Here is a 27,355-nt window from a genome sequence, read left to right on the forward strand (position 1 = left end):
AAGGGCCCATTTTTACAGTATAAATATTACATCTTGCCTCTCAATTAATGTGATGTAATTAAAACAATATGCATAATAATTATAAAAGAGTAAAGAATACTTAAAAAGTTTTAAGATGAAGTGAGATGTGTCAGCTGCCCAAGGAACAAGCAGACATGCAGCCTTTTTACATTTGAAACCAGGTATTTTGTAGATTTATTCTCATTTCATTTGATTTTCACAGCGTATGCATTGCCAGTCAAGCAGAAACCATACATATGAGTCTTTGTTCAGAGTTCACCATGGCAAGCAAGAATAATTCTGTCTGGTAATTAAATTCATATACATTTTCCAATTTCTGACATTTATTCAGATAAGAATATAACATTAAAACTTGATATTTAAATAATTTATTAATTATTTTTCCTAATTTCAGGTTTACTGTTGGGCATTCAGAAGGGCATCAGGGTGAAATCTCAGAAAAGCTTGGTCTTTGTTATTATCAGGGGTTTTCAAAAATATCCTTCGCGCTCAGTCCTTTCTCTGCAATAGCCATGACTGAATTCCTCAAGTCATCCCATAACCTCAGATGCTTCTCAGAGCTGTAGGTATTCTCATTTTACTTTAATATACTGTACCCATCCTTTTTGTGTTTTGACATGCATAACATTGGTATTTGTGTGTTTGTTTTAAGGAACAACATCGAGTTTGGTGTGAATGTGGATGCACTGCTGTCTTTCATAAGTTGTGTTCCTGGTTTAACTGAGCTGGACTTAAGAGCAGAGTACCTGACAGATGTTTGGACCTCCAGAATTCTGTGCTACCTTCAAGTCAATCCCAAGATTTCTCACATAAAGTAGGAGCAAATAATGTTTACCTATTAAAGATGTAATCTCTCATTAAATTTACAGCTGATTTATATTTCGATCACATTTATGATCTATTAGGTTTCTTGTGAGCAACCTCATGATAAGTGATGACGAAAGGGTCTGTTCAACCTTTTCGGTCTTTAGAAAGCCATTTGAACCGTAAGTCATCCTTTCTTTTAATTTTGCTTGGTCCATCCAGCCTATGGTTGTGCTAAATAACTGTTAGTAAAATATTTTGTAGGTACAAGATGCATGACAGTGAGGGGAAAAATCCATCATTGACTCTTGCAATGGACAGATGGGCTCATGATATGGCGTAAGAATTCAAGCATAAAATATCCTGCATTCTTTTAACTTCCACACTTCAAGAATTTTATGAAGTTTCTTTTAAATTTAGGGCAAAGCTCATAACCATTTTAAGTCCTACTGCATGCACATTTACTGTAGGAAAATTATAATTTTTTTCCAGATATGGTAGCAGTGGAGAGCCGGCACATTCCCATTCTCTGGACAAACCGGCACTGGTGAAGCTCACGCTCAGTTTCCCTCCTCTTGAAGGGTCTAGTGTCAATTGGGAGGTTCTTTTCAAAAGGCTTTACAATGTCATTCAATTGACAGAACAGTGAGTTTGTAAAAAAAGGGAATTATTGGGAGGACTTAAAAATGTAACGCAACATGATGCATTCTGATTTTTTGGTTCTCTCAACTACCTTCTTAAAATATTTTCAATATTTTGACCATTTTAATTTGTTCACTCAATTTGTTCATTCACAACTTTCTGAACAAGACGTTTACAGTTGTCTTGATATATTCATTGGCTGAAATTCACCCAATACATTCAACAAGCTAATACATCATCTTCCTTTTTTAAGATGCCCAGAGTTGGATGAGCATACAGATTCTCTGCTGCAGTTTCTTCACTCTGTCCCTGGTCTGAAGGAGGTTAAAGTTGGGCTAAACAGCCTGATTGAGAGCTGGGCGGCTGGTCTGTTCACACTCTTCCTGTCTTGTTCCAGCTTACTTCACTTGCAGTAAGAATAACCGGTTGCATTTTTCCACTTGAAAACGTACAAAGAAGTGCCATGGTGTGAAAAACATTGTATAGACATTAAATACTATGGCATATATCAAAGTATCATGGTGTTATACAATACATCTGTAAGGAAATGGTTGTGTCTTCTTTTTGTACTTGCATCTAAACACAATAAATTCTCTTTTGGCAGATTGAATACCAGTATGTCTGTTGTTAGTGATGTGGAGAGTCTGGGTGTGATGAGAGAAGAAGGAGTGAGGTAACACATCTTTTTTTTTAACCCCAGCTATACTTTCTAACATTAGCTTAGATTTATAATTGACATTTAGCAGTTATCTATATTTTCCCTGAGCTTTTTGCAGTGCTCTCTAGAATTGCTTTATAATGTTGTGATGCTGCCTTGGATATTGGGTGGGGAAAGCATCTGGTATTCTGAAACAGTTAATAAAAATATCACCAACTTTCCAACAGGTCTGAAAAATTCTGAGAGAATATAATTGCTTAAATACATTTTTGTTCTCTAAAGAAGCATTATGCTATGTTTGTCCTCTGTTTTGCAGGCTCTCAGTCGGCTGTAACCATCTGAATTACGAGGATGACTGTTGTGATATGATCGACCTCTTTAAACCTCCAGAGCACAAAGTGGTTCCCTGCATCACCATCGCAGTGACAGATGACCCTGAGAATGCAAATGCTGACTGGAGGAGATTCTTTCAGGCCTACAACCAGCTGAAAGACTTGACTGAGTGGTAACTATTTCAAACCCAGGGAATGAGAGTGTTTGTATGTGTGAAATAGGGAGAGCGACAGACAAATAAGTAGTTTTAGTTCACAATGATTCAAAATCTGTTTTTTTCTGTTTTTAACAGTTCTTCAGAGTATGATGAGACTGTGTGTGATCTACTCTCTGCCCTGCACTCGGCCTCTGGTCTGAAGAAGGTCGATCTTTTCTTCAGATTCATGACTGTGGATGGAGCGTCCAGAGTCCTGGATCTCATTCAGATGAACCCTAGTTTAAATGAATTAACGTGAGAATTCAATTCACTTCTTTTCATACGAGTACACACTGATGGTTGCTTTGCAGACACTTAGAGAAGGCAGTTACTTAGTGATGGTGACACGTATGTTGATCACTGCATTTCATGATGATAAAGCTAATTTAATTACTAATAATAATGTAATTACTTTAATAATGTACTTTTTGGCTCAGTTTTTTGGCAGTCGAGCGGCCTGAGACAAGTAAAGCGAACTTCAAGAAGGACTACATGAATGAATTCGCCAGGTGAGGCATTAGTGATTCCTGTATTATAAAGAACAAGCATCCATGAAGACGTGCCAGCAACTAATACTTTATTAAAAAGCACATAGTTACTTAACTATAAGAATAGAGAGAGATTGAAAATGAAAGACTAACTCACAGTACTGCACTCCATCCTATTACTCGTTGATGCTATAAAGCAATAGCATTATTAGTGCAAAACACAATACCAGTGTTATTGTAGTAACATTTTATATACTATAATAGCATTTATGATTTTTTTTTAATTAGCTGTTGTCTTTATTTATTTTTTCAGTTTTCATTTTTAGTTTAAGTTTTAGAAATTTTGTTTTGTGCTTTTATCATTATATATATATATATATATATATATATATATATATATATATATATATATATATATATATATATATATATATATATATATATATATACATACATATATATATACAGGGCCGGTGCTAGCCATTTGGGTGCCCTAGGCACAAATGCTTGGTGGTCACTGATCCTGTTTTCTTTCTGTTTGAGATTTCACTCTGCTTTTATTAAATATATTTTAAAATGTTGTTTTTCAGTGTCCACAGGACAAGTGAGAGTGAAGAGGACAGTGATTCAGACAGATCGAATGACTTTTGGTGGGATGAGAGTTTTTATTCAAGAGTCTTATTGGAAATTATTATACTTCTGTAATCTGATGTACAGCGTTTCAGAGTGTAACAATATTTTCAATGACATATAGAACAAGTCTTGATCTAATCAATCAGAATCTAATTGAAAAGTGTCAGGTTTTGTTTGATTTCAGTTCAATTTTTTTTATTATTTGTGGTGAGGATATGCAATATATTTTTGGATTATTCAGCACAGTTGTATTTGAGGAAAGTATTCATCTAACAGTGAAAATATTCACAGGTGTCAGTCTACAAGACAGATGTCAGGTGACGGCATGTCCTCCTCGCCTCTCAGTGACTGCAGCCATGAAATCAAGTGAGAAAATATTGTATATATAATACTGATACAATCACTACTTCTGCTCAAAACATCAGACTGTAATAAGTTAAATCTGCAAAGAAAGCTAACACAGGCTATGTGTCTTTTACCTGAAGCGATTCTGATCAGCTGGACAATGTGGAGCGTATTCTTTGCACAAATATCAACATGTGGAAAACTTTGTCTGGAAAATGCAGGTAGAGAGCACTGTTCTTAAACATACTGTAGACCACAAACCAGAATTATGGATATCCATGAGAGCAATTTGATAAGTGTTCATTGGTTTGTTTTGGTTTGATATGACTTGGAAGGTCTTTTTTGAGTAATATTTAATTACTGTATATTTTATGGTGATACTGTATTTAGAGCAACTGAGAAATACTAGTAGGCATTAAGCCCTATTTTATGCATTCCTGTAGCTCAACCAGTAGAGCATAGTGCTAGCAACGTCATGGAACAACTGTATGTTCGATACCCGGGAATGCATGTATTGATAGAATACCTTGAATGCAATGCAAGTCACTTTGGATAAAACAGCCTACTAAATCCAATATCTCAACCTTTTTAAAACAAGTGGATTCACATAAATCTTAAATACAGTTTGAATGCCCTTCTAACATACTGTGTTTCTAGAAGAGCAAACATTAAAGATTCTTCCAAATAAATGTTTTATACTGTACTGTATGTATGCATCTGACTCAGTGTGTTGTTTTGAAACAGTCATATACAGTTTTTCTGTCACCAAATTTTATAAAAAAAAATAAGTGTGATATGTGTTAAGGCTAACTTTACTGTTTTATGTATGTATTTATTTAGTATTTCTATTTCCCTTTTAGCTTGATTTTAAAGTGCAATGGCTCCAGTCCCAGCACACAGTCACTGCTCTCACGGATAGAGCTCACCCTGTCGGAAAACTCAGGAGAAACTAGCAGTGACTGGAGAACCTTCATACGAGCATATAACCGATGCAAAGGGATCTCTATAAGGTAAAAAAATTTTTTGCCATTGTTCACTATGAAACAGAACCTTCAATTTAAAGCTGCCGTCGGCAGGATTTTTTTTTTATCATATTCAGTAAAACTGACACTATGATCCAACAGAACAACATAAATCAGCCGGTTTTAGAAAAATCCCTGCGCTTCTACCTCCACCAGGAGCGTGTTATTTGCTTTGCAAAAATCCACCCCTCCTGGTTCTTCTGGTCTAATCAGCACAGGGCTGTGTGAGAGCTGTCACAGTTCTTGCCCACGCCACAGATCTCCCCTCTCGCGCACATTACAATATCACATGCACCCCAGCGAGCAAAAAGTCGTCCAGAAGACGTCTAAAAGACGTCATTCTTAGACATCCAGAAGACGTCCTCACAGGAGCCAGAATGAAAGTTTTTTTGACGTCTTTTCTGGACATTGTATAGACGTCAATTAAAGACGTCCTAAAGACGTCATTCTTAGACATCCAGAAGACGTCCTCACGGGAGCCAGAATGAAAGTTTTGACGTCTTTTCTGGACATTGTATAGACGTCAGTTAAAGACGTGCTAAAGACGTCATTCTTCGACATCCAGAAGACGTCCTCTCAGGAGCCAGAATGAAAGTTTTTTTGACGTCTTTTCTGGACATTGTATAGACGTCAATTAAAGACGTGCTAAAGACGTCATTCTTAGACATCCAGAAGACGTCCTCACAGAAGCCAGAATGAAAGTTTTTTTGACGTCTTTTCTGGACATTGTATAGACGTCAATTAAAGACGTGCTAAAGACGTCATTCTTAGACATCCAGAAGACGTCTTCACAGGAGCCAGAATGAAAGTTTTTTTGACGTCTTTTCTGGACATTGTATAGACGTAAATTAAAGACGTGCTAAAGACGTCATTCTTAGACATCCAGAAGACGTCCTCACAGGAGCCAGAATGAAAGTTTTTTTGACGTCTTTTCTGGACATTGTATAGACGTCAGTTAAAGACGTGCTAAAGACGTCATTCTTAGACATCCAGAAGACGTCCTCACAGAAGCCAGAATGAAAGTTTTTTTTACGTCTTTTCTGGACATTGTATAGATGTCAAGTAAAGACGTGCTACAGACGTAATTGTTAGACATCTAAAGGCAGCCAGAATAAAAGTTGTATTAGACGTGTTTTCTGTAGTAGAAATGTCAAAGACTGTTAAAGACCCATACTGACATGGAAATCCCATATGTGCATTTTGCAAGGATCCAACTTTAAAAAATATTTACTTACAAATATTTATAAAACAGTGGTTGAACTTGTGAGTGAGCTAGTTCTCACTGAGAAAAACCCAGTTACTCCTTGTTAATGGTTGTCGTGTCATGAAACTGCAGACACACAGACCATAGACCTAAATAAGATTTTAAAGAATATTGATAATATTGTATATTCAATTGAATAACTGTGGTGTATATACTTGCATTTGTATATCTTAACAATATAACTGTAATAAACTGCTTACCATTTTCCTGTAAACCAAACTAATCACTCCAAGAAATCAACTATTTAAATCTCAAGATATATTTTTATTACTATTTTAAAACTTAACAGCCGAAAGAGTAAAGTATAAATTAACACAATAAAACTTAAAAGCCAGAACAGTAAAGTTGTAAATTAACACAATTTCCCTTTAAATAATCTATAAAATGTTGTTAAAACAATATAACATAACATAACAGTTAACAAAATATGGCTGCTATAAGGTTCACAAGCTTCATTTATAGCAGCAAGCAGTTTCAGATGATCGGCTACAGACTTTCTTTGGGCCTCTGTTGCAGCTGGGTCCCATTTCATGACAGCAGCTACAATCAAAGCAAAAAAATCCACATGTAAAATAAATAAATACAAATGCCACTGTTGTGGTTTAGCTTATAGCAGAGATACATAGTTGAAAATTTGAGTACTCGAATCAATTAAATGAAATAAATCACAAATCAAGTAAAATTACATAAAGCCTGATATAAGGCATTCCACACACACACACACACACACACACACACACACACACACACACACACACACACACACACACACACATAGGGGCCATTTACAACTTCATGCGATTTTAGTGATCGGATAGCTATATGATCTTGAAAAGACCAGGTGTAAATGCCCTCCGAAACGCATTTGAATCTGAATGCTCAAACCACTTCAGGAGGAGCTCTGGGCCGCATTCCAGAAGAAACTGGACATGCATCTGGTTGTTGAAACCACATATGTAAATTTTACTCCTCCCAAAAACGCTCTAAAATAAAGGTGTGAGAGCGTGTTATAGGCTATATGTCATGTTATAGCCAGTTATGACGAGGCTACTGCCGCATCGCCGCTGACCATCTAACGTTATTCATCAAGCCAACGTGCAAACTATCACAAATCAAAGTGAAAGTAAGTCCCAGATTCTTAACACACAGTTATCATCATTAAAAGTAAAGAAACGAAATGATCTTACCAGGGCTGTTGCGCTCTCTCCTATTGCAGTCTTTGATTTAGAAATTTTAACGGATGATCAATTCACGAGTTCACACTTACATATAATTTGAAGGGGTAAGGTTTAATGCGTATTTGGCGTGCTGTCCGGAGGGAGAGCTCCGAGCTCGGAGTTCGGCCCGAACCCAGAGTACTCCCCCCCGTATGTAAGTGTTTAGAACTAGAAGCGTGGAGAAGGGGTGGTGGAGGGATGCTGCAAAACTGTCAATGGAATGAGGTGAGACTGCTGAGTATATATATGCACCTCTTACCATTGATTGCTGAGTGCTCTCCACTTGTGTTAATTATCTGAACGTGCTCCTCCCGAACCTTGTTAATAAAACATCATTAAAATGCAGCTCATATCTGTTGCTTTCGGTGACGTGAACGCCATTAAATTTGCATAGCGAGGGAATCGAGGGAATTATGTGACCAGGTGTAAATGGAATTGTTGTGATAAAACAGATAGCTATCCGATCTGAGAAAACGCATCAAGTGGCCAGGTTTAAACAGCCCCATATACACACACACACACACACACACGCACATATTAGGGGTGTAAGTTAACGGTTCACAAAATCCATGGTTCGGTTCAATACGATACACTTGTGTCACGGTTCGGTACGTTTTCGATACAGGAAAAAGAAAGAAACACCAGAGAAATTTCCTTGTTTTAATATTTTTAACTTTTTTTTGTATTAAACCTAACATCATAAAGTATGATTTTTTTTTTTTTACTTTGAGGAATGATGAAGCTATAATTGACTCTTAGAAGCATGTAAAACAGCTCCTTGAAAAAAATGAAATGTAATATTGTAGTTATAAACAAAGGTTTATTTTAGTTCAGATTAACATTTGAGGGCAGTAATTTTATTTATGTCAAAAAAATAAAACCAACGTAATGTAACTTGAAAGCATTATAGCCTACTAATCCTGCCAAACTTCCATGGTTACAGTTAGTGTTACTACAGTAAATCCATGGTGAATGTTGCTGATCTGTGGACACTGGATTGTTCATTCATGGCACAATGTTTCTACGTCAGCGCTGTTTGATCCGTTAATAACAGCGAAATATGAATGCTTCTCACTAGATCTCGCAGCGATGTTATTACTTCAGTGGGGATCTATTAGCGCCGTGTAGAAGCCTAACAGTGTCGCTTGATCAAGATCGGCTCGCGCTGCACTGGTCCAAACTGATAAACGGCCCGTGAAGCACATAATAACAGCACCTGCTTTCTGGTCAGTTAGCCTACAGTACCTGCTTTTTTTGTGGAAACCAAATCTTTTGATTGTGGGAGAGCCATGTGTTAAAGGTCAGATGGCACTTAAGCTACTTTATGATTTGCCCTATGTCTGAACAAAAGAAATAAAAGTTAACTATCTATACCATATTGAATTGCATAGCATCATATTTTTGCAATGCGTTGAATCGAAATCGAATCGCACCGGATCGTAATAATAGTGAATCGTATTGCATTGCATTGGTAGCTGGCAGCTGCTTATATGTATCATTAATGTATTGTATCGTTGGCTATGCATCGAGATGCGTATCGTATTGGCCTCAGTTATGGAGATGCACATCCCTAATACCTACATAGGAAAAGTAACTACATTTACATACTGTGAATCGTTTTTTTAATTTATCGAGAATCGTTTTTGAATCGAAAATCGCAATTGTATCGAATTATGACATTTTCTTAATCTTACACCCCTAATATAAACATACATATAGTACTTTGGAGACCAATTGTGTTGAAATAACATTGAGACAAAGGAGGTAGAGGACGAATACTCACTTCTCTTGGTAGCTGTTCCGATGAATGACGGATCCTGGCCACAGAAAGATAAAAGAGAGAGGTAAAAGGGGGGAATAAATTAGCATGGGTCACATTTCATTCGTTTTGTCTGGTAGGCCTATCTAAAACTTATGTCTGATAGAAAAATGTGCATCACCAAAAGAAGGAACATGTAGATTAACACAGTAGATCTATCCAAGTGGTAATCGTTTTAATAACGTTGTACAAAGAAAGAACTCTTCCGTTTTTAGTACATTGTTGTTGTGTAAAAGTTCCTTAAGTTTGTGTGTTCTTGACGTCTTTTCTTTTAACCCTGCAGGTAGTTACATTAACGCATCTATTAATAAAAGTTTTACCTATGGAACTTCGGTATGATGAAAATGTGTGTAATATAGAAAACCCAAACAAACAACTCAATTACTCTATGTTAAATGGAACTCTTCCACCATATCTAGTTTTAAAATGAATCACAGGAACTTGCCATCCTAGGTCACATTACCATTAGGGATGCACCGATTGGGAAATTCTGGGCCGATACCGATACCGATGTTTAACATAACAACTTGGCCGATGGCCGATGCCGATGTTTTTTCTTTTTGTTATTTATTCCTTCTTTTGTGCCACTGAAACATACAAGTCTTTCGGCTCTTGATCACACTATCCTAGAATGAGCACAAATTCAATCAGACCAAGCAATTTATGAAACAAAAAAAACCTTTAATGTCACTTTCTGGTTGACAGTTATAACCTTATTTATAAGTTCTTTTTCAGTTGTTATGAGGAGCAATATGAGAGAGAAATTTGGTAATCATTGTCTGACCCAACAAAAAAAACATTATAATATTCATTTTATTTTTCGTGTTCGCATTTATGAGGGAAAAAACACGGGTGAATGTTCATATTAAATTTTAAACGCGCACGCGCTCTTCTGCGAGAGAGAGAGAGAGCCCCGACCGCGCGCGCGCTCTCACTCACTATTCAGAGCGGTCAAGCTTCCCCGTACTTTTTGACAAGCGTCCTTGACAGGGAGGCCAGAGCTTCTTTGCAGCTCAAGTCGGCGGCGGTGTGTACAGTTAACGCTCTATCTGTTGACGGCGCTGAGGGAAAAGCTCCCGCCACTGGAAGAAGCGGTCGCCGCCCATTTGTGTACTCCTGCGCACCCATCAAAGCCGTGCAGAACGTCTTCAGCACTCGCGGATCGTGCATACTCCGCCGCTTCTTCTGCTACACACCATGGTCGTTCTTTTCTCGAGAAAAGGAGTTTTCTCATAGAAAAATAAATAAATAAATGCGTCATTGTACCCAGCACTTCTGAAAATGCACTTCCGAATGCGTCTCTGTCCCCAGCATATCAAACCAAACTGACGCCCATGTGACATCGGCGAATGTCAGTTTTATTTCCCGATGGCCGATGGCAGTTAACGAGGCAAATATCGGCCGTTACCGATGTTCAGCCGATGCATCGGTGCATCCCTAATTACCATAAATATAATATTAAATTACTATAAGATAAAATTACTTCAGTTAATTTACCATCGCATGCATGTCCCCATTTGCTAACCCTTTTGTGGAAGGGCTCTTTGTGAAGGGATTTAGATGTTTGCTTGGAACACCCCTTTAATTGTACATTTATTAAATCACATGTAAGGTTTATAAATAATACTAGGTAAAGGAGAGCAAACTGATTCCCCCTTCATTTTATCTACCTTATGCCGACCGAAAGGTATATGATTTTCTTTCTTCAGATGAAAACACATATTTTAGAAAAAATAAACTAGACTTTTAGAAATATTATCCATGTGTGTCAAATAATGCAAGTGAATAGACACCAAAATGCTGAAGGTCGAAAAAGTCCAAGAGCATTGCTCACATGATAAGTGCAGAAAACATCTTGTGTGAACAACACAGCAAGCTGTGAGTAGGCTGTATGAAGTTTCTGGCATATGCACTTGCATTATATTGGCTTAGAATAATGGATAATTAAAAAATATATATTTGTGGAAAGAAAGTCAGATATACATCTGGAATGGCACGAGTGAAGAAAAAAAAGAGATCATTTTTTAATTTCGGAGTGCATTGTGCCTTTAAAATTGACTGCGGATTTAGATACTGGGTAACACTTTATTTCGATAGTCCACTTTAGACATTCTACTAACTATAAGTAACTTTGCAACTACATGTCAACTATCTGTCATTAGAGTATTAGTAGACTGTCTGCTTAATATTTGCTAACACTCTGTTTTGTTGGTCCCCTAACAGACATTCTACTGACTATAAGTTACTTGGCAACTACAAGTCAACTTATTCTCCTAACCCATTTCCTAACATCTAAACTTAACCTACCAGTCTATTGACTGTCTACTACAGCCTACTAATACTCTAATGAGAGTTAGTTGACATGTAGTTGAAAAGTTATAGTTAGTAAAATTTCTAAAGTGGACTATCGAAATAAAGTGTAACCAGATACTGCAGTGGATACTTACTAGTGATGGACTTGTTTCTCTGTTGGTGCCTATTCTGCTCCGTAAGTCCAATGCTTGATCTAAAAATATACATTTTTTAAAAAAGTGTGTTAATAGGATTATTGATCGGGTAACATAGGACCATTTTTTTAATGTTCCATAAGTGTTATATAAATCTGGAGAACCCTTACTAAAAATTAACACTGTTTTGCGACACTAACCAAATGGTAATAAATTATTGTAATACGTAAAATAGGAAAGAGGCCGCACTATGCATAAACTTTTATTTGCAAAAACACGTTTCGGCGTGTGCCTTCATCAGTTTGCACGCGCCGAAACGCATTTTTGCAAATATAAGTTTATGCATAGTGCGGCCTCTTTCCTATTTTACGTATTACAATTATCCAGGCCAGCACTCTAAAACTTTATTAATATATGCAGTGAAGCCTGCTCCTATACTCACTTAATAAATTATTGTATTAAATCCACCATAAAAACATGGTTTCTACACTATAATAAATAAAACATGGTTAATTTAGCAAATGTCCTTAAATGATTAGTTCACCTCAAAGTTGAAAATTGTGTCATCATTTACTCACCCTCAAGTTGATTTAAACCTGTATGAATTTCTTTCTTCTGCTGAACACAAAGAAAGATATTTTGAAGAATGTCGGTAAACAGACAGACTTGGGTCCCATTGACTTCCATAGTAGGAAAAAAAAAATACTATGGAAGTCAATGGGACCCAAGTTACAGACATTCTTCAAAATATCTTTCTTTGTGTTCAGCAGAAGAAAGAAAGAAAGAAATTCATACAGATTTGAAACAACTTGAGGGTGAGTAAATGATGACACAATTTTTAACTTTGAGGTGAACTAATCCTTTAAAAGAACAGCTCGACCAAAAAAAAAAAAAAAATAGAGTTAGCTTACTCACCCTCGTGTTGAAATTTTATGAGATTCTTATGTAGGCCTAGAACCATAATTAAGATATCTTGAAAAATGCCTTTTATTTTTGTCATACAATGAATATAGGCCTAGTTGTTTTATTCCCAAAATTCTTGTGTTTCACAAAAGTAAGTTATAGAGGTTTGAAAAAAATACTTTCATTTTGAAAGACATTTATTTTTGGGTCAGCTAGGCCTGTAAACTCAAGAAGATAAAGCTTGTCTGGAGGGTTTGAACCAGTGCATTTGAGCAGAGTTTACATGTTCTTATTTCACGTGTATTTTATGACAATACTCACCGCATCTGAACATCGTGTGGCTGGATAATATTTATTCCCAAAATGCCTGGATCATGAAGGAAACACACACATACACATCAATATTAGTTATTTGTTTTACTTACTAACGGAGACATTTGCAAAAGCTTGCAAAATTGACTCACCAGCTCCAAAACATATTATTACGACTCGTTAATTTAACTGATCGGTTAGCCATCCCGCGATCAACAATAGATTCAAAAGCCTAGTTTGCAGATTCTTATAGTAAGACTGTGACAGTTCCTTTCTGTCTAAAGATACAATATTCTCAGTTCACTCGTTGTAAAGCATTTATTTTTTATCATAAAGTTAGACAAGTTTACGTTACACATCCTAGCAGCACATAACATTAATACATTGGGAATACCGTATGCACTAATAATATTGCTCTAATCGCGTTTAGATTCTCAATTTAATACACTATATCTTGATGTAGCAGAATTTGTATAAAATAAAGTTATTTACCTTCCGTAGATTGCAATATGTCCGTTGTTAAAATTCTTTGTCCATTTCCTTGTTTGTTCTTCATTTACACCCAGCAACACCCAGCAACTCGCTCAAAATAAACATTTAGCAGTCCGATGTAAAATAATCCATGTTTTAAACGATGTAAAACCCACAGAATAGGCTAATATTGAAGATCCCGCGCAGCAGCAAAGCAAACACCGACTCACTCAACTGACGTTTATTCAAACTTGACTCGTAAAGGCGCGCTTAGTTGTCATTGGCTAGATTCCTGGAATAAACAGAGAATAACCAATCATGCTCAAAACAGCTAGGAGAGACAGCCAATAGTGTGGCAACATTGCAATTACAGGAAAATATGAATATATATATATATATAATGTGCTATTTATTTGGTTGTATTTGTAGGCTGGCTGTATTTTAATCAATTGGTTAAATTGTTTTTTCATTGCAGTGCATGATTAAAAATTAAACATTAAAAATTAAAGATTAAAAATACTGTAAGAACTTACAGTAACTGACCATATATAATATGTATTTACCACTGTTCTTATAAAGCGCAATTTAATAGAGCAAACAGTGTATTAAACAGAGCAAACACTGCATATATTCATATACAATTCTGTATGTAGATCTATATGAAAATCTAATGAATTGGTATCATGGTGGTGACAGTTACATTCATGTGACCCATAATGACCCTTTTACACTTTCACAAATTCTTGACCTTTCCTTTAGAAACACTCTTATGCCTAATAATGTCAACATCCTTTTTCACCCTGAGTGGCACTGGTACACAACCTGTTGGTTTAGAGTTAATCCTCTGTCCAACGCAACACTTTGGTAACATTGGCATAATTATATACAAGTTACAACATAATACCCCGGGTTTCACACTTTCACAGGCAAGACTTAAGCCTGTAGTCCCAGACTAAAATGCATGTTTGAGCAGTATTACCTGAAAGCAACTTGTACTGACATATCTTATGGCAGTGCCATTGTTTTGTCTCAAGGCACATTTTTTAAAGATATAATTAAATACCCAAATTGAACTAAGGACAAATCCTGGCTTTATCTAAACCATGTCTGTGAAACTGGGTCTGGGTTAGAAATTAAGGGTTAAGGTTAACCCTAACCTTAATACTTGCCTACAGACTTTTATTTAACAGCATGGTGTTAACTGCAGTGGTTAGGCCTTTAGCATTGCTAAAGGACTAAAATCTTCTCACTGTGACAGTCTGTTTAGTAAAGATTGTTTGTATGGATTGTCCCTAAACTAGAGCTATTGATGCATTCAAAACATACCTGTATCATAAAGATCGTATTTACAAATTGAACATACATGAACGCCCCCACAATGATGAAAATATGAGTAGGAAGCTTGGGATTTTCTTTTAGCCCGATCTTGAAGAGTTATGATGTGTCAGTGAGAAACATGTAATACCACAATACTTTGGTATTTAGCAGTTACATTGTCAGGCTTTTATTTACGATGAAGTAAGCTAATGCCTGCACAAAATATGACAGTATTATAGTATTACAATATAACATGTAATGATACATTTTACAGTGGCTTCATAAATTGATTTAAAACATAAATAGTAAAATAGTAAAACCTCATGAATACAAACTTCCCAGGAGGACTTAAAAGCATCATGTGTGCATCATGAACCCTGTTGGTGTCTGATCAGCAAGATCAATTTAACAGTTAATGATATAGTCCGTAAATTAACAGTCAGTTAATTAATTTACAGATATTGTTTGTCATTTTGTTCTGAACTAGTTCTGGCTGTCAGTGGACGTTTAGATTATGGCCGGATTGGACATCATTATTCACGTCATTTATGGACTGTTTCTGGATGTCAAAGGACGTCCAGATTATAGCCAGTATGAACGTCTTTTCTGAACTAGTTCTGGCTGTCAGTGGACGTTTAGATTATGGCTGGATTGGACATCTTTATTCACATCCTTTATGGACTGTTTCTGGATGTCAACGGACGTCCAGATTATAGCCAGTATGAACGTCTTTTCTGAACTAGTTCTGGCTGTCAGTGGACGTTTAGATTATGGCTGGATTGGACATCTTTATTCACATCATTTATGGACTGTTTCTGGATGTCAACGGACGTCCAGATTATAGCCAGTATGAACGTCTTTTCTGAACTAGTTCTGGCTGTCAGTGGACGTTTAGATTATGGCTGGATTGGACATCTTTATTCACATCATTTATGGACTGTTTCTGGATGTCAACGGACGTCCAGATTATAGTCAGTATGAACGTCTTTTCTGAACTAGTTCTGGCTGTTAGTGGACGTTTAGATTATGGCCATATTGGACATCTTTATTCACGTAATTTATGGACTGTTTCTGGATGTCAACGGACGTCCAGATTATAGTCAGTATGAACGTCTTTTCTGAACTAGTTCTGGCTGTCAGTGGACGTTTAGATTATGGCTGGATTGGACATCTTTATTCACGTAATTTATGGACTGTTTCTGGATGTCAACGGACGTCCAGATTATAGCCAGTATGAACGTCTTTTCTGAACTAGTTCTGGCTGTCTGTGGACGTTTAGATTATGGCTGGATTGGACATCTTTATTCACGTCATTTATGGACTGTTTCTGGATGTCAACGGACGTCCAGATTATTGCCAGTATGAACGTCTTTTCTGAACTAGTTCTGGCTGTCAGTGGACGTTTAGATTATGGCCATATTGGACATCTTTATTCACGTCAGTTATGGACTGTTTCTGGATGTCAACGGACGTCCAGATTATAGTCAGTATGAACGTCTTTTCTGAACTAGTTCTGGCTGTAAGTGGACGTTTAGATTATGGCCGGATTGGACATCTTTATTCACGTCAGTTATGGACTGTTTCTGGATGTCAACGGACGTCCAGATTATAGCCAGTATGAACGTCTTTTCTGAACTAGTTCTGGCTGTCAGTGGACGTTTAGATTATGGCCATATTGGACATCTTTATTCACGTCAGTTATAGACTGTTTCTGGATGTCAACGGACGTCCAGATTATAGTCAGTATGAACGTCTTTTCTGAACTAGTTCTGGCTGTCAGTGGACGTTTAGATTATGGCTGGATTGAACATCTTTATTCACGTCATTTATGGACTGTTTCTGGATGTCAAAGGACGTCCAGATTATAGTCAGTATGAACGTCTTTTCTGAACTAGTTCTGGCTGTCAGTGGACGTTTAGATTATGGCCATATTGGACATCTTTATTCACGTCATTTATGGACTGTTTCTGGATGTCAAAGGACGTCCAGATTATAGTCAGTATGAACGTCTTTTCTGAACTAGTTCTGGCTGTCAGTGGACGTTTAGATTATGGCCATATTGGACATCTTTATTCACGTCATTTATGGACTGTTTCTGGATGTCAACGGACGTCCAGATTATAGCCAGTATGAACGTCTTTTCTGAACTAGTTCTGGCTGTCAGTGGATGTTTAGATTATGGCCGGATTGGACATCTTTATTCACGTCATTTATGGACTGTTTCTGGATGTCAACGGACGTCCAGATTATAGCCAGTATGAACGTCTTTTCTGAACTAGTCCTGGCTGTCAGTAGACGTTTAGATTATGGCCAGATTGGACATAATTACTCAATGTCATAAATCGACTAATTCTGGCTGTCAATGGACGTTCAGATCATGGCCTGGACGGGCGGACTTGATATCAACCTGTTTTGTACGTCCACAGACGTCGCTTGCTCAGTGGGACACGCCTGAAGTTCGCAGGTGTGTTGGATTGTACGAAGCGTGATGGCGGAGAGAAAATCTGCTAACAAGCTTCCAATTCCAATTCCAATTATAAAATACCCAGAGCTAGAAGATCCAAAACAAGCAAGGAAAAGAAAATGATGCTTCGATGCTGAAAAGACGGGCACGTTCACAGAAAATCTGATACATGCGCACTGATGAGCACAAACTCGATGGGAGGGTGCTCGGTGAGAGTGGGGGAGGGGCATGAGAGTTGTAAACATTTAAAAATTTGTATAAGTCCACTCAATCTTCCAGGGTTGCCGACTGTAGCTTTAATATGAAATCAATGTTAATTAATTAAAGAGGCCATATCATACCCTTATACAGAGTCTTAATTTAGTCTCCAATAGGTTTTCATGTTTGAATGTTCAAAACACTCATTATTTTCACATATTTTACCTTATTGCAGCATCTTTCTTCCCAGTCTGTCAGTAACGCTCTGTTTAGTTCCTGTCTCTATGAAGCCCCTCCTTCCCAAAAAGCGCAATGTGCTCTGATTGGTCGGCTGCACCAGTGTGTTATGATTGGTCAACCGCTTCCAGTTTTGGAAATGTCCCGTCCCTTACCATAACTAACTTGTTTTTTGTCTATGCCTTGAGCGGAAATTATTTAAATGATTGATATTGTCAGATGTATACGTTTCCGGAAAGAAAATTCAAGACTACAGTGGAGTTCAGAAACAGTGCGCACTGATTTAGAGAATAACTCCCTTTGGACTGACTGTACATACTAGAGATAAAGCATAATATGTTCTCTTTACCTAAATATGAATCACTTTCCATGCCACAACAGAAGTCCTGCGTTTGACGAGAGTGTGGACGCTCTGCTGTTGTCCCTGCACTCGGTGTCTGGTCTGATAAAGGTGCATTTGACGACGGACAGCCTGACTGAGAACTGGGCACCAAAGATCCTCTCCCTGTGTCACACATGTCCCAGCCTCCATAACGTCTGGTATGATGATCTGCCAATACTTCTGCTAGAAAGAATGAAAACCAAATATTCTGGTAGATAACTACGTTTGTTCCACATGAAATAAAATGAAAAGTTATAAGTTATGATTGTCTTTTCTTCTCCGTTGTGACGTATATCTGTGTGAAAGGGGTTCTGGAATAAGAAAAAATGCAGGGCGGGACTTGATTTTGGGGAAAGATGGTTTTGGTTTTGGAAAAAATGCTGATGGTTGTGGTTTGCTATTGGTCGATCTATTTATTATTATCATGCAGTTTTATTATGTTGTTGGTTTATTGTCTTATACTGAAAGATTAATTTAAAGCAGGTGGATCGGATATTATGGTACATTAAAATAAATATTTTTAAAATATAGACGTTTTTTTTTTCTCTCGTCTGTCAGTTTGCAGGTGGAGTATGATAAGAGACACAGTGTGCTAAATGTGTGTTCCTCTTTCATCATCACCAAAAACATCACAGACTCTACGTAAGTCCATCTCAACCATCCAGGCTGTAAAGAAATGACACAGATTCCTAATATGAGCATACATGGTAACTTACATGGTCGTCTCTTTTCTAGCTGTACAGTTGAGATTCGGTTGGCCCGTGATAGCATGATATCCCCATCATTCATTTCATTCACATCACCATGTTCAGAGATTCCTGAACTCGACGGACAGGAACTCTTTGAAACCATTGACCACCTTAAAGGTTTAGAGGAAAGGTAAGGATTCTACCATTTCATTATAAACGTGAAAATTAATAGGTCATAGCAAATATGCACCATATTTATCATTTACATACAGTGTACAGCCAACAGTGAACTTAACATTTCGGATTATTTTGCTCATAATCCAGCTGTTCAGAGCACGAAGAGCTTGTGGGTAATTTAATGTCCAGCATACTCTCTGTTTCTGGTCTGCGGAGAGTCGGACTTGAGATCAGCAATCTAACAGAGAACTGGGTGAGGAGGATTCTGTTCTTAGCCGAAGTCTGTCCCAGTCTGCAGGAGATCAGGTAAGGAAAAGAAATTGCAGTTTGTCACTGAATGTAGATTTTTGTTATTTAGACTTAAAATTCCTTTTTTCTTTTTTGATATTGTTAACATTTAAATGGAAATATTTCTATTTTAATGTTGTTTCAGATATGACTGCATTGAAAGTAATGGCGTGTTTTTGGAGGATGTTGTGAGGATCCTCCAGAGCTCTCAGATGAATTCAGATTGCAGGATTATCCTCACAGGGTTTGTCCTATAATCTTATTTATCCATTTATTAAAGAATTGCACCATTAATTATGGTTTAATGACTGTTGTTCAATCTCTTTGAAGGATGAAGTGCGATAAAACGACGGATGGGCGCACTGAAATCATGACAGACACATCCAGATCATCATCAGCCTGCGATGAGAAACTAAAGGTCACCTTCTGCAGGGACTCTCTCACAAGACTATTCACAATAGAGAACATTGAGACAGAAGACAACAATGACGATGACCCTGAGGACCCTGATGAGGAAGACTTTGTAGACTTTGAAGACTTTATTGTTCTTTAGAGATCATGGCAAAACAAAATTAATCCTAAAATAAGAGTGTTAAACAATTACATAGTTTATTATATTTTTATCCTAATATTTAGAGTGACAGATTTAAAGATTGAGTGAAAATTTATAAAATTGGGTTAACTGTGGCTTAACTCTATATAAGATCAAATGAATCAGAACAAAACTAATATAGGGATGACCGCAGGTGCAGTCAGGGTCATAGCATGTGGTGAGCACATCTGAGCATACAGGATCCTTATACTGATAATTGTTTACTTGGTTCTTCAATGGGTCCTTTGACAACATGTTGATTAAGCAGAAAGTTATGCACTAAATAATATTAATAAACTAATTTTTAAGGGTAAGATGCCCCCCGGGGCAAGATGTCCCCCACACCCACATTTTTTCTCTTGATTATAGATGGCACAATCTCGCATTTCAACATCATCTGTTGAAACAGTTTTGAGGTTAATTGATCTAATTTAGTTTATCTGTAAAATAATGATCTGTGACAGTATTATGTTTAATATAAAAATTTTTTGTGTCTACTTATTTTAATAAGGAATTTGTGGACATCAAAGAAGTACATAGCAGCGAATCGAGAACAGTTGAGCGGCTGCAAGTGTTGTTATCTGCAGATCGGAGTAATGAGCGCTCCGAAAGGTCTTTAGGGTGTGGAGTACGGTTAGGGGTTAGTTTCTGTTGTAGCATTAGGCGTCTTCAACTTCAACTTCAACTTGTCTTCCTTTTCCCTAAGCCGACTGTGTTTTAGATGATGGAAGGCACTTCCGGTTTGGGGAAGTTCCACTCAAAAAGACTGAAACAAATAATTTCAAATCATAAGGTTGCACTGCTAATAAACCTTATCTGTCAGTTTGACTGAATGAGCTGTAAAATTCCTTCATATTTCAGATGTCAGAAGAATAACGTAATCCTTGATATTTTTAACAGGATTATGTATAAAATCAATACAGTATTTTACATTGGATTTACACATAAGTATTTTGAAGTGTGGTGAATACCAATTGTAAATTTAAAGAAATCAATTTCACAATAAATTATTGCATTGTTTAAATGACAAAAATTTTAGCTAAATGTGATTTGTATATGAACAATTCTGAAATGCATACCCTAACTTCTGATAACAGATCACTCTAAATTGTAATGTGGACTCATGCATTTTTTGTAAAGATGCTTTGAAACTGTGTATATTGTGAAAATAAAAATAAATGTGAATTGAATTGAATAAGCAGTAAAGAAGCTAATTTGCATGTGATTGCATTTTAGCATCCTTGTTTCAATAGCGACTCAAGGTTTTTTTTATATACAATGTCTAGCTCAAGCCCACGCGTTAAACACAAGAGGCTCTCCAAATATAGGGATAAATGGGAAAAATTGGTACAGTATGTCCAACTGATCATGAATATAAGAACCACCGCACAGTTTACAGAAAAGCATTTTCAGTTGCTCATGGTGGGCTGTGCTGCTAAAGTGTATGTGGCCTATTGTTGTTGTTCTTTTTTTTATTTGGATAATCTATTAGTATCTATTAATATAATTTTCCATATGTTATCAGAGCTGGTAGACAGATAGTTTTTTATATTTTTAGACATTATTAGACGGATCATTAATTAATAGATTATAAAAATGTTATATATATCAGATAATATATAGGGCTACAAAAAAATCCTATCTGCCATATAGCCTACAACTTAAGTCATTCAAAAAAAAAGTTTATTTACTTAAAAATTGGACAAATATTTACATAAAGTAGTCCTAATTTAAGTAAATTAAATAAAATGCAGAAAACAGCTGCAGAAATGGCAAAAAAGTGATAATAGTTTCAGACAGAATGACTAGAGTAGGCAACTTTGCAGTTGCTTTGAAAGCATATAAGATCCCACCTCATATAGTCAGTCTAATCGCACAGCTAATTAAGCAATCATGATTTATTTGTTTATTTAACATGTAGGCTATATGTGCATTAAAAGTTCCATTTCGGCAACGAGACCGATGCAGAGCCAAATGAAGATAAAGATGTGTTCTGGACTGGCGTGTTTATTGAACCAATTAGATAAGAGTAAAACGAGAGCCAGCGAGAAGCTCATCTGATTGGCTACATGATGATGGTGGACCCGCCCTCCTCTTCGTGCTTACAAATCCAGTGAGAGAATCGTGACAAAACTGTAAGCGCAGATGAAAGAAAGACGCAACTGTACAAATCGGGTTATTTTTTTCAGGAACTTTCATTTTGACTTTAAAGTCATTTAGACATTTGCAACAAATTACTAAAAGTAGTAAATTACTTTTTTACACAAAGGTTGATTTTATGCAATCAATCTGTTTTGCAGTTTCTGACTTTTTATTTTATTTATTTTTTTCGCTTGCAAAATTGCTGTTCACAGGCTTGCAGTGCTTTTGGCCGTATTTGTGCGAGAAAAAACGTGCCAAAAGTGCAAGCGTGGAAAAATGGAAGTCAAAAGAATACAGATCACATTTATTATGCATAAGCATGAGGCTGCAGTTTCACAATACGTGCATTACACTTATGAATAACAGTAAAATGCTGCAAATATTTTTTTCTTACACTTGAAAGGCGATATACACCTTTACAAATCTTTTCTTGCACAAGCAAGTTTTATTTATGCTTGCAATCTTATATACACTTTCACAAATCTTACCCTGCACATGCGATTCTTTATGGCATCATATTACCTTCATAGTAGGACACCCTATCATTGCATTTGGACCGGTTTTGGCCGGTTCTTCCATGGAAGACATATGTACATGTTTTAATATTCAGAACCACTTCTATTATCGATTGCTATCAGGATGTGAAGAGAGTTTCAACCTGTAGGCTAACAAAAACGTGTTTAAAAAACAAATTGCCTGTATCCCAGTAAACACAGAACGTTCCCCTAACGTTCCCATATGGTTCCCATTTGGTTATTTTTTTGGGAACCAAATAAGAACGTTCTAGGAACGTTCTCTGTAGGTTTTATTTTTATAACCTAAAGAGAACGTTCTGGGAACGTTCCCTGCAGGTTGTTATTTTATAACCTAAAGAGAACCTTCCCAGAACGTTCCCTGCAGGTTATTTTTAGGTTTTATTTTTACAACCTAAAGAGAACGTTCTGGGAACGTTCCCTGCAGGTTGTTATTTAATAACCTAAAGAGAACCTTCCCAGAACGTTCCCTGCAGGTTATTTTTAGGTTTTATTTTTACAACCTAAAGAGAACGTTCTGGGAACGTTCCCTGCAGGTTGTTATTTTATAACCTAAAGAGAACCTTCCCAGAACGTTCCCTGCAGGTTATTTTTAGGTTTTATTTTTACAACCTAAAGAGAACGTTCTGGGAACGTTCCCTGCAGGTTGTTATTTTATAACCTAAAGAGAACCTTCCCGGAACGTTCTCTGCAGGTTATTATTTTAATATCATATGTTTGCAATACCTACATGATATGGCATAAATCCAGCAAAAAACGCTCCCTAGTGGTTTATATCTCGTAGAAAACACTTGTGCTGAATATTATTACACCTATTTCTAAACATTTTGTTGACAATTACTACATTAAATATGCCTATAATACATCCATAAAAACATTAAACATCACAGTAGTTTAACACCGAAACAACAGCACTTAAATAGCCTATTAATAACTGCATATTAATATATTCACATACTGTATATGTGAAGCACTGTTAAATATATTGAAATACATTTTGTATTCCATTTACAGTTTGCGATGGCCACAGACCTATCCACTTAATAACGTATCAAGTTTCAGGATATTTTAGCTGATTATCAAATTATTAACTCCATCAATTCAAAATTAATGTAAATGCTGCGTGACTTCTACTGTGTTTTAATGGGCGCGCGCGCTGAACATTCAAGCCGCATTTGAACTGGAGCGGAGGGCGTTACCATGGAAACGAGGCAGCAGCTCAACTGACAATCAGCGAAACTCCGTCTCGCACTGTTGTTTTAACTACTTTAAGGTAAGTTTAGTCCATAAAATTACACAAATAGTACATACAAATGTTTCTGAGACTTTCTTTGATGTAAATGACTTGCTTCGGTTGAATATTTAGTTTATAGAAATGGTTTAGTGTCTTCGCAAAAGTCCGTTAGCATCTCAACTGTTAGGCTAACTGTTAACTAAAGGTAAGGTTAATTTAGGTAAACTATAGACTTGAGCTGCAATTTTGGGCTTTTAATCACATCTTATGTGTAGATGAGAGATTTTGTAGTTTTGTAAAGGTTTTGCTGACAACTGGTCAATGGATGAATGGAAATAAGCAAATTTATTTAACGTTAACCAAAAAAGTGTGCACTGTATGGTTAATTCAGTTATCACGTGACGTCACACCATTACGCCCACCTGGAGGGCAAAATAAGGCTTTTCTCCACTGCCCAGTCATTTTATCAGGTTTGTAGTATTAATGTAGTAAAACAGTGTTATTAAAAGATCAAATTCAATATATACCGCTTATTCATGATGCATACTTTGTACAGGTAAGCAGATGAATACAGAACAAATTATTTATAACATAATAATATTGTTTGTCTTCTCCCCTTTACAGTATTGTTTGCCATCTAACGTTAGTCCTGTTCACAGAGTTAAGCTCCAAACCCTATTAAGCAGACCTGAGCAGCTGATCCAGGATCACCAGAAACTCTGCAGAACTTTGGTCTGGACACCAGTGATGTAAGTTCAGAACATATTGCAGGAGATATCAACATTGTCTCTCAAGGTCCACTTACACGCAGAGGTTTACTCCAACCTAGTGTAGCACACCTGAACAAGCTAATCAAGGTGCTAAACTCTGGGTGCATATCACTCAGGTCTCTAGCTCAGTAGTCAGTGGTTAAGGGCTGTCTTTATCACAAAATCCTTACAGTGCACTGAAACATTCGCTCCCTAAAAACTCACTATGTTATCGGAAGTTCTGAAGCTCAAAACTTTATCACACGAGACAGTTCGCTACAAAATGACGTGATAGCTGATTTTAAAACACAAACCAATATTATATTTCAGCATAAACATACGTTGCTAGACAGGTAATGTCTAATCAAGCAAACATTCACAATTTATCTATGACTGAAATCTTGCACAAATATGTAGAGGGAAAACTCAAGAAAACTCCAAATACTTCACATTTTGGACAACCATTGTTTTTTTACATTTACATTTTGGTTATTGTTTTCTTTCTCACTTTAGATGCTGGAGAAAAAACATCCAGGCTAAAGCATTCAAAGTGGAAACTTCTGTCGTGGCTCAATAATCCAGGATTGGGACGGTGGAAGGAGCAGATCAGAGATCAGGAAGAGATCTACTGGTGCCCCTGAGGAACTGATTTACCTTATGCGTCAAACATTACCAAACATTTTCATCACTCACCTTCATGTCGTTGCAAACCTGTAAGACTTTCGTTCATCTTTGAAACACAAATGTAGATCTTTTTAATGAAATCTGAGAGCTTTCTGTCCCTCCATTTCACAGTTTATGCAACTACAACTTTCAAGGTAAAAGACATTGTAACAATAATCAATATGACTAGTGGTTTAACCTCAACTTTATGAAGTGAATACTTTGTGTGTGCAAAAAAAACCCATTGCATCTTTATTCACAAAATATACATCTCTGACACGTGTTCACGGCAGAGTTTCCGCTAGAAAAAAATGGTGCCGGTCACAAAGGTTTCGTTTTCCGGACATTTTGATGATATGCCGTTCAAATAGGCCTATCGCCTCTTAAATTAGTCAAGTTGAGGAAAACTGGAGGCAGGCTATGTAACTTAAAAAATGACATAAGGCTGTATAGAATGCAACATGTTTATTAGCCTAACTTTCAAAAAACATGAACCACCGATTGGCGTCAATCAACGTCAATTGTTTTTACTATGGTTTCACATTCATATTTTAACAAACCAATCCCCCTTCCCAACATAAAATATCTGAAGCCTATTGTTTTTACTCAAGCGAACTTCCAGTGTCTCTCCACAACTTGCAATGCGCATAAGCCGCATAAGCCGCGTAACCTTGTTCTCCGCAAGGCGACATCGCTGCTTGTCTTGATCCGATTCTGCAGCGAGAACCCCCTCTCTGCAGGAACACTCGAGACACATTTTCTACTATGGTTATGTACGTTTCTTCATTCGGATCTATTTGCGATCCATTCTAAACAAACAACGCAGTTTATATGCTTCGTCCTTGTTTCATTATTCATTAAGATAATAATTAATAAATGCACGCATAATTATCAGTGAATTTGATAAATGTTGCAGATATGTTTTGCTATGCATGCAAACAAATGCCTTTCAACTTATGTGTGCAAAATTCAGAATAAAATGAATGTGCAGCAACATTAAGTTTAATATTTGTTAAAATATTATAATGTTATTTTTTAATTTATGTTGATTATGAAAAGTGAACCGCACGAGTATACTCTCTTACATCTTATAAGATGTAAGGATGCGCAATATCGAGAGACATGGAGCGGGTCAGATGATTTTGACCACTTAATTAAGTTTTTTTTTTTTTGTAGAAAGCCTTTTTTAAGTGAATTTCGTTTTGTATAAATTGTATCTTAGTTTTAATATTTTTTTTATCAACCAATTGCCTGGATTTTAGCAAATATAGCAGACGATAGGCCTAATGATGACGGCGCCCGCGCGGTCACTTGCATTGCTGGAGCGCATCTCATCCTAATTTAACGAAACTCAGCGTAGGCCTCACCCTCACAGACATGAAATATATCTTAAGAAAGCTTGAAATGTCTTTTTAACAATTTAAAACGAAAAGAAATAGGCTACAGTCTGATTATGTAATCCATGATGTGCATTTCTCTCTAGCGCGTTCACTATGGAGATGGCGATCGTCAACTTACTCTTTACAGCTGTTGTTGCTGTTAATAAACTAAAAAATAATAGGCCTATAATTTTATTAAACAATAAATTAAATGAAATTGTAATTGTATTAAAAAAGCAACTAAAAAACAAAACTCCTGTTTAAGTTTTTTTTAACCTATACTAATTACGCATTAAATTCTGAGTCGCTGTCCTCGGTGCCCAGAAAAGCGCTGTAACGGAAACGAAGGGGAACCCGTTTTTATTTACTTTTTTTTTTTTGACTTATTTTAACTGGCCCATCCAGTTTTCTGGAGGCCCACCTACAATCAAAATCCTGGCGCCGCTAGTGCTTCGCAGCGGTCTGATATCAAGAAATAACAGACCGCATTCCACATTGGAATTCAACCAAGCCATGTAATAATGTTTAATAACTTTCAAACTGTTCCTTTAGAACATAGTCAAAGGTAGGTGTATTTTTGCTTTATACATTTTAGGCTTATTCTCAAATTCAGATTGTGTTAGGGGGGCGGGATAGCCAATTTTAATCGGACAATTTGACCGGAGAGATTTAATTTTTTCGGACATTTCATTTTTTTTTTCGGCCAATGTCCGGCAATTACCGGACAACGGGAACC

General features: G+C 36.6%; 1 protein-coding gene across 2 annotated transcripts in view; it reads left to right on the plus strand.

Annotated features, from left to right (window-relative positions):
- Window positions 1–21,062, plus strand: part of LOC308696065 (uncharacterized protein) — a 34,257-nt gene extending 13,195 nt beyond the window's left edge. For both annotated transcript variants that reach the window (XM_081374425.1, XM_081374426.1), the window contains 21 exons: window positions 224–307; window positions 416–583; window positions 674–835; window positions 927–1,007; window positions 1,090–1,164; window positions 1,318–1,470; window positions 1,721–1,879; window positions 2,072–2,140; window positions 2,442–2,630; window positions 2,751–2,909; window positions 3,092–3,163; window positions 3,733–3,792; window positions 4,067–4,141; window positions 4,261–4,341; window positions 4,981–5,130; window positions 18,173–18,331; window positions 18,732–18,815; window positions 18,909–19,052; window positions 19,187–19,345; window positions 19,473–19,571; window positions 19,658–21,062. In XM_081374425.1, the coding sequence (XP_081230551.1) occupies window positions 224–307; window positions 416–583; window positions 674–835; window positions 927–1,007; window positions 1,090–1,164; window positions 1,318–1,470; window positions 1,721–1,879; window positions 2,072–2,140; window positions 2,442–2,630; window positions 2,751–2,909; window positions 3,092–3,163; window positions 3,733–3,792; window positions 4,067–4,141; window positions 4,261–4,341; window positions 4,981–5,130; window positions 18,173–18,331; window positions 18,732–18,815; window positions 18,909–19,052; window positions 19,187–19,345; window positions 19,473–19,571; window positions 19,658–19,880 (2,605 nt within the window). In that variant the 3' untranslated portion in view covers window positions 19,881–21,062. The remainder of the gene's footprint in view (window positions 1–223; window positions 308–415; window positions 584–673; window positions 836–926; window positions 1,008–1,089; window positions 1,165–1,317; window positions 1,471–1,720; window positions 1,880–2,071; window positions 2,141–2,441; window positions 2,631–2,750; window positions 2,910–3,091; window positions 3,164–3,732; window positions 3,793–4,066; window positions 4,142–4,260; window positions 4,342–4,980; window positions 5,131–18,172; window positions 18,332–18,731; window positions 18,816–18,908; window positions 19,053–19,186; window positions 19,346–19,472; window positions 19,572–19,657) is intronic.
- The last annotated feature ends 6,293 nt before the right edge of the window (window positions 21,063–27,355 follow it).

This window comes from Scardinius erythrophthalmus (genome assembly GCF_964197995.2).
Source record: "Scardinius erythrophthalmus genome assembly, chromosome: 9".
Taxonomy (NCBI): Eukaryota; Metazoa; Chordata; class Actinopteri; order Cypriniformes; family Leuciscidae; genus Scardinius; species Scardinius erythrophthalmus.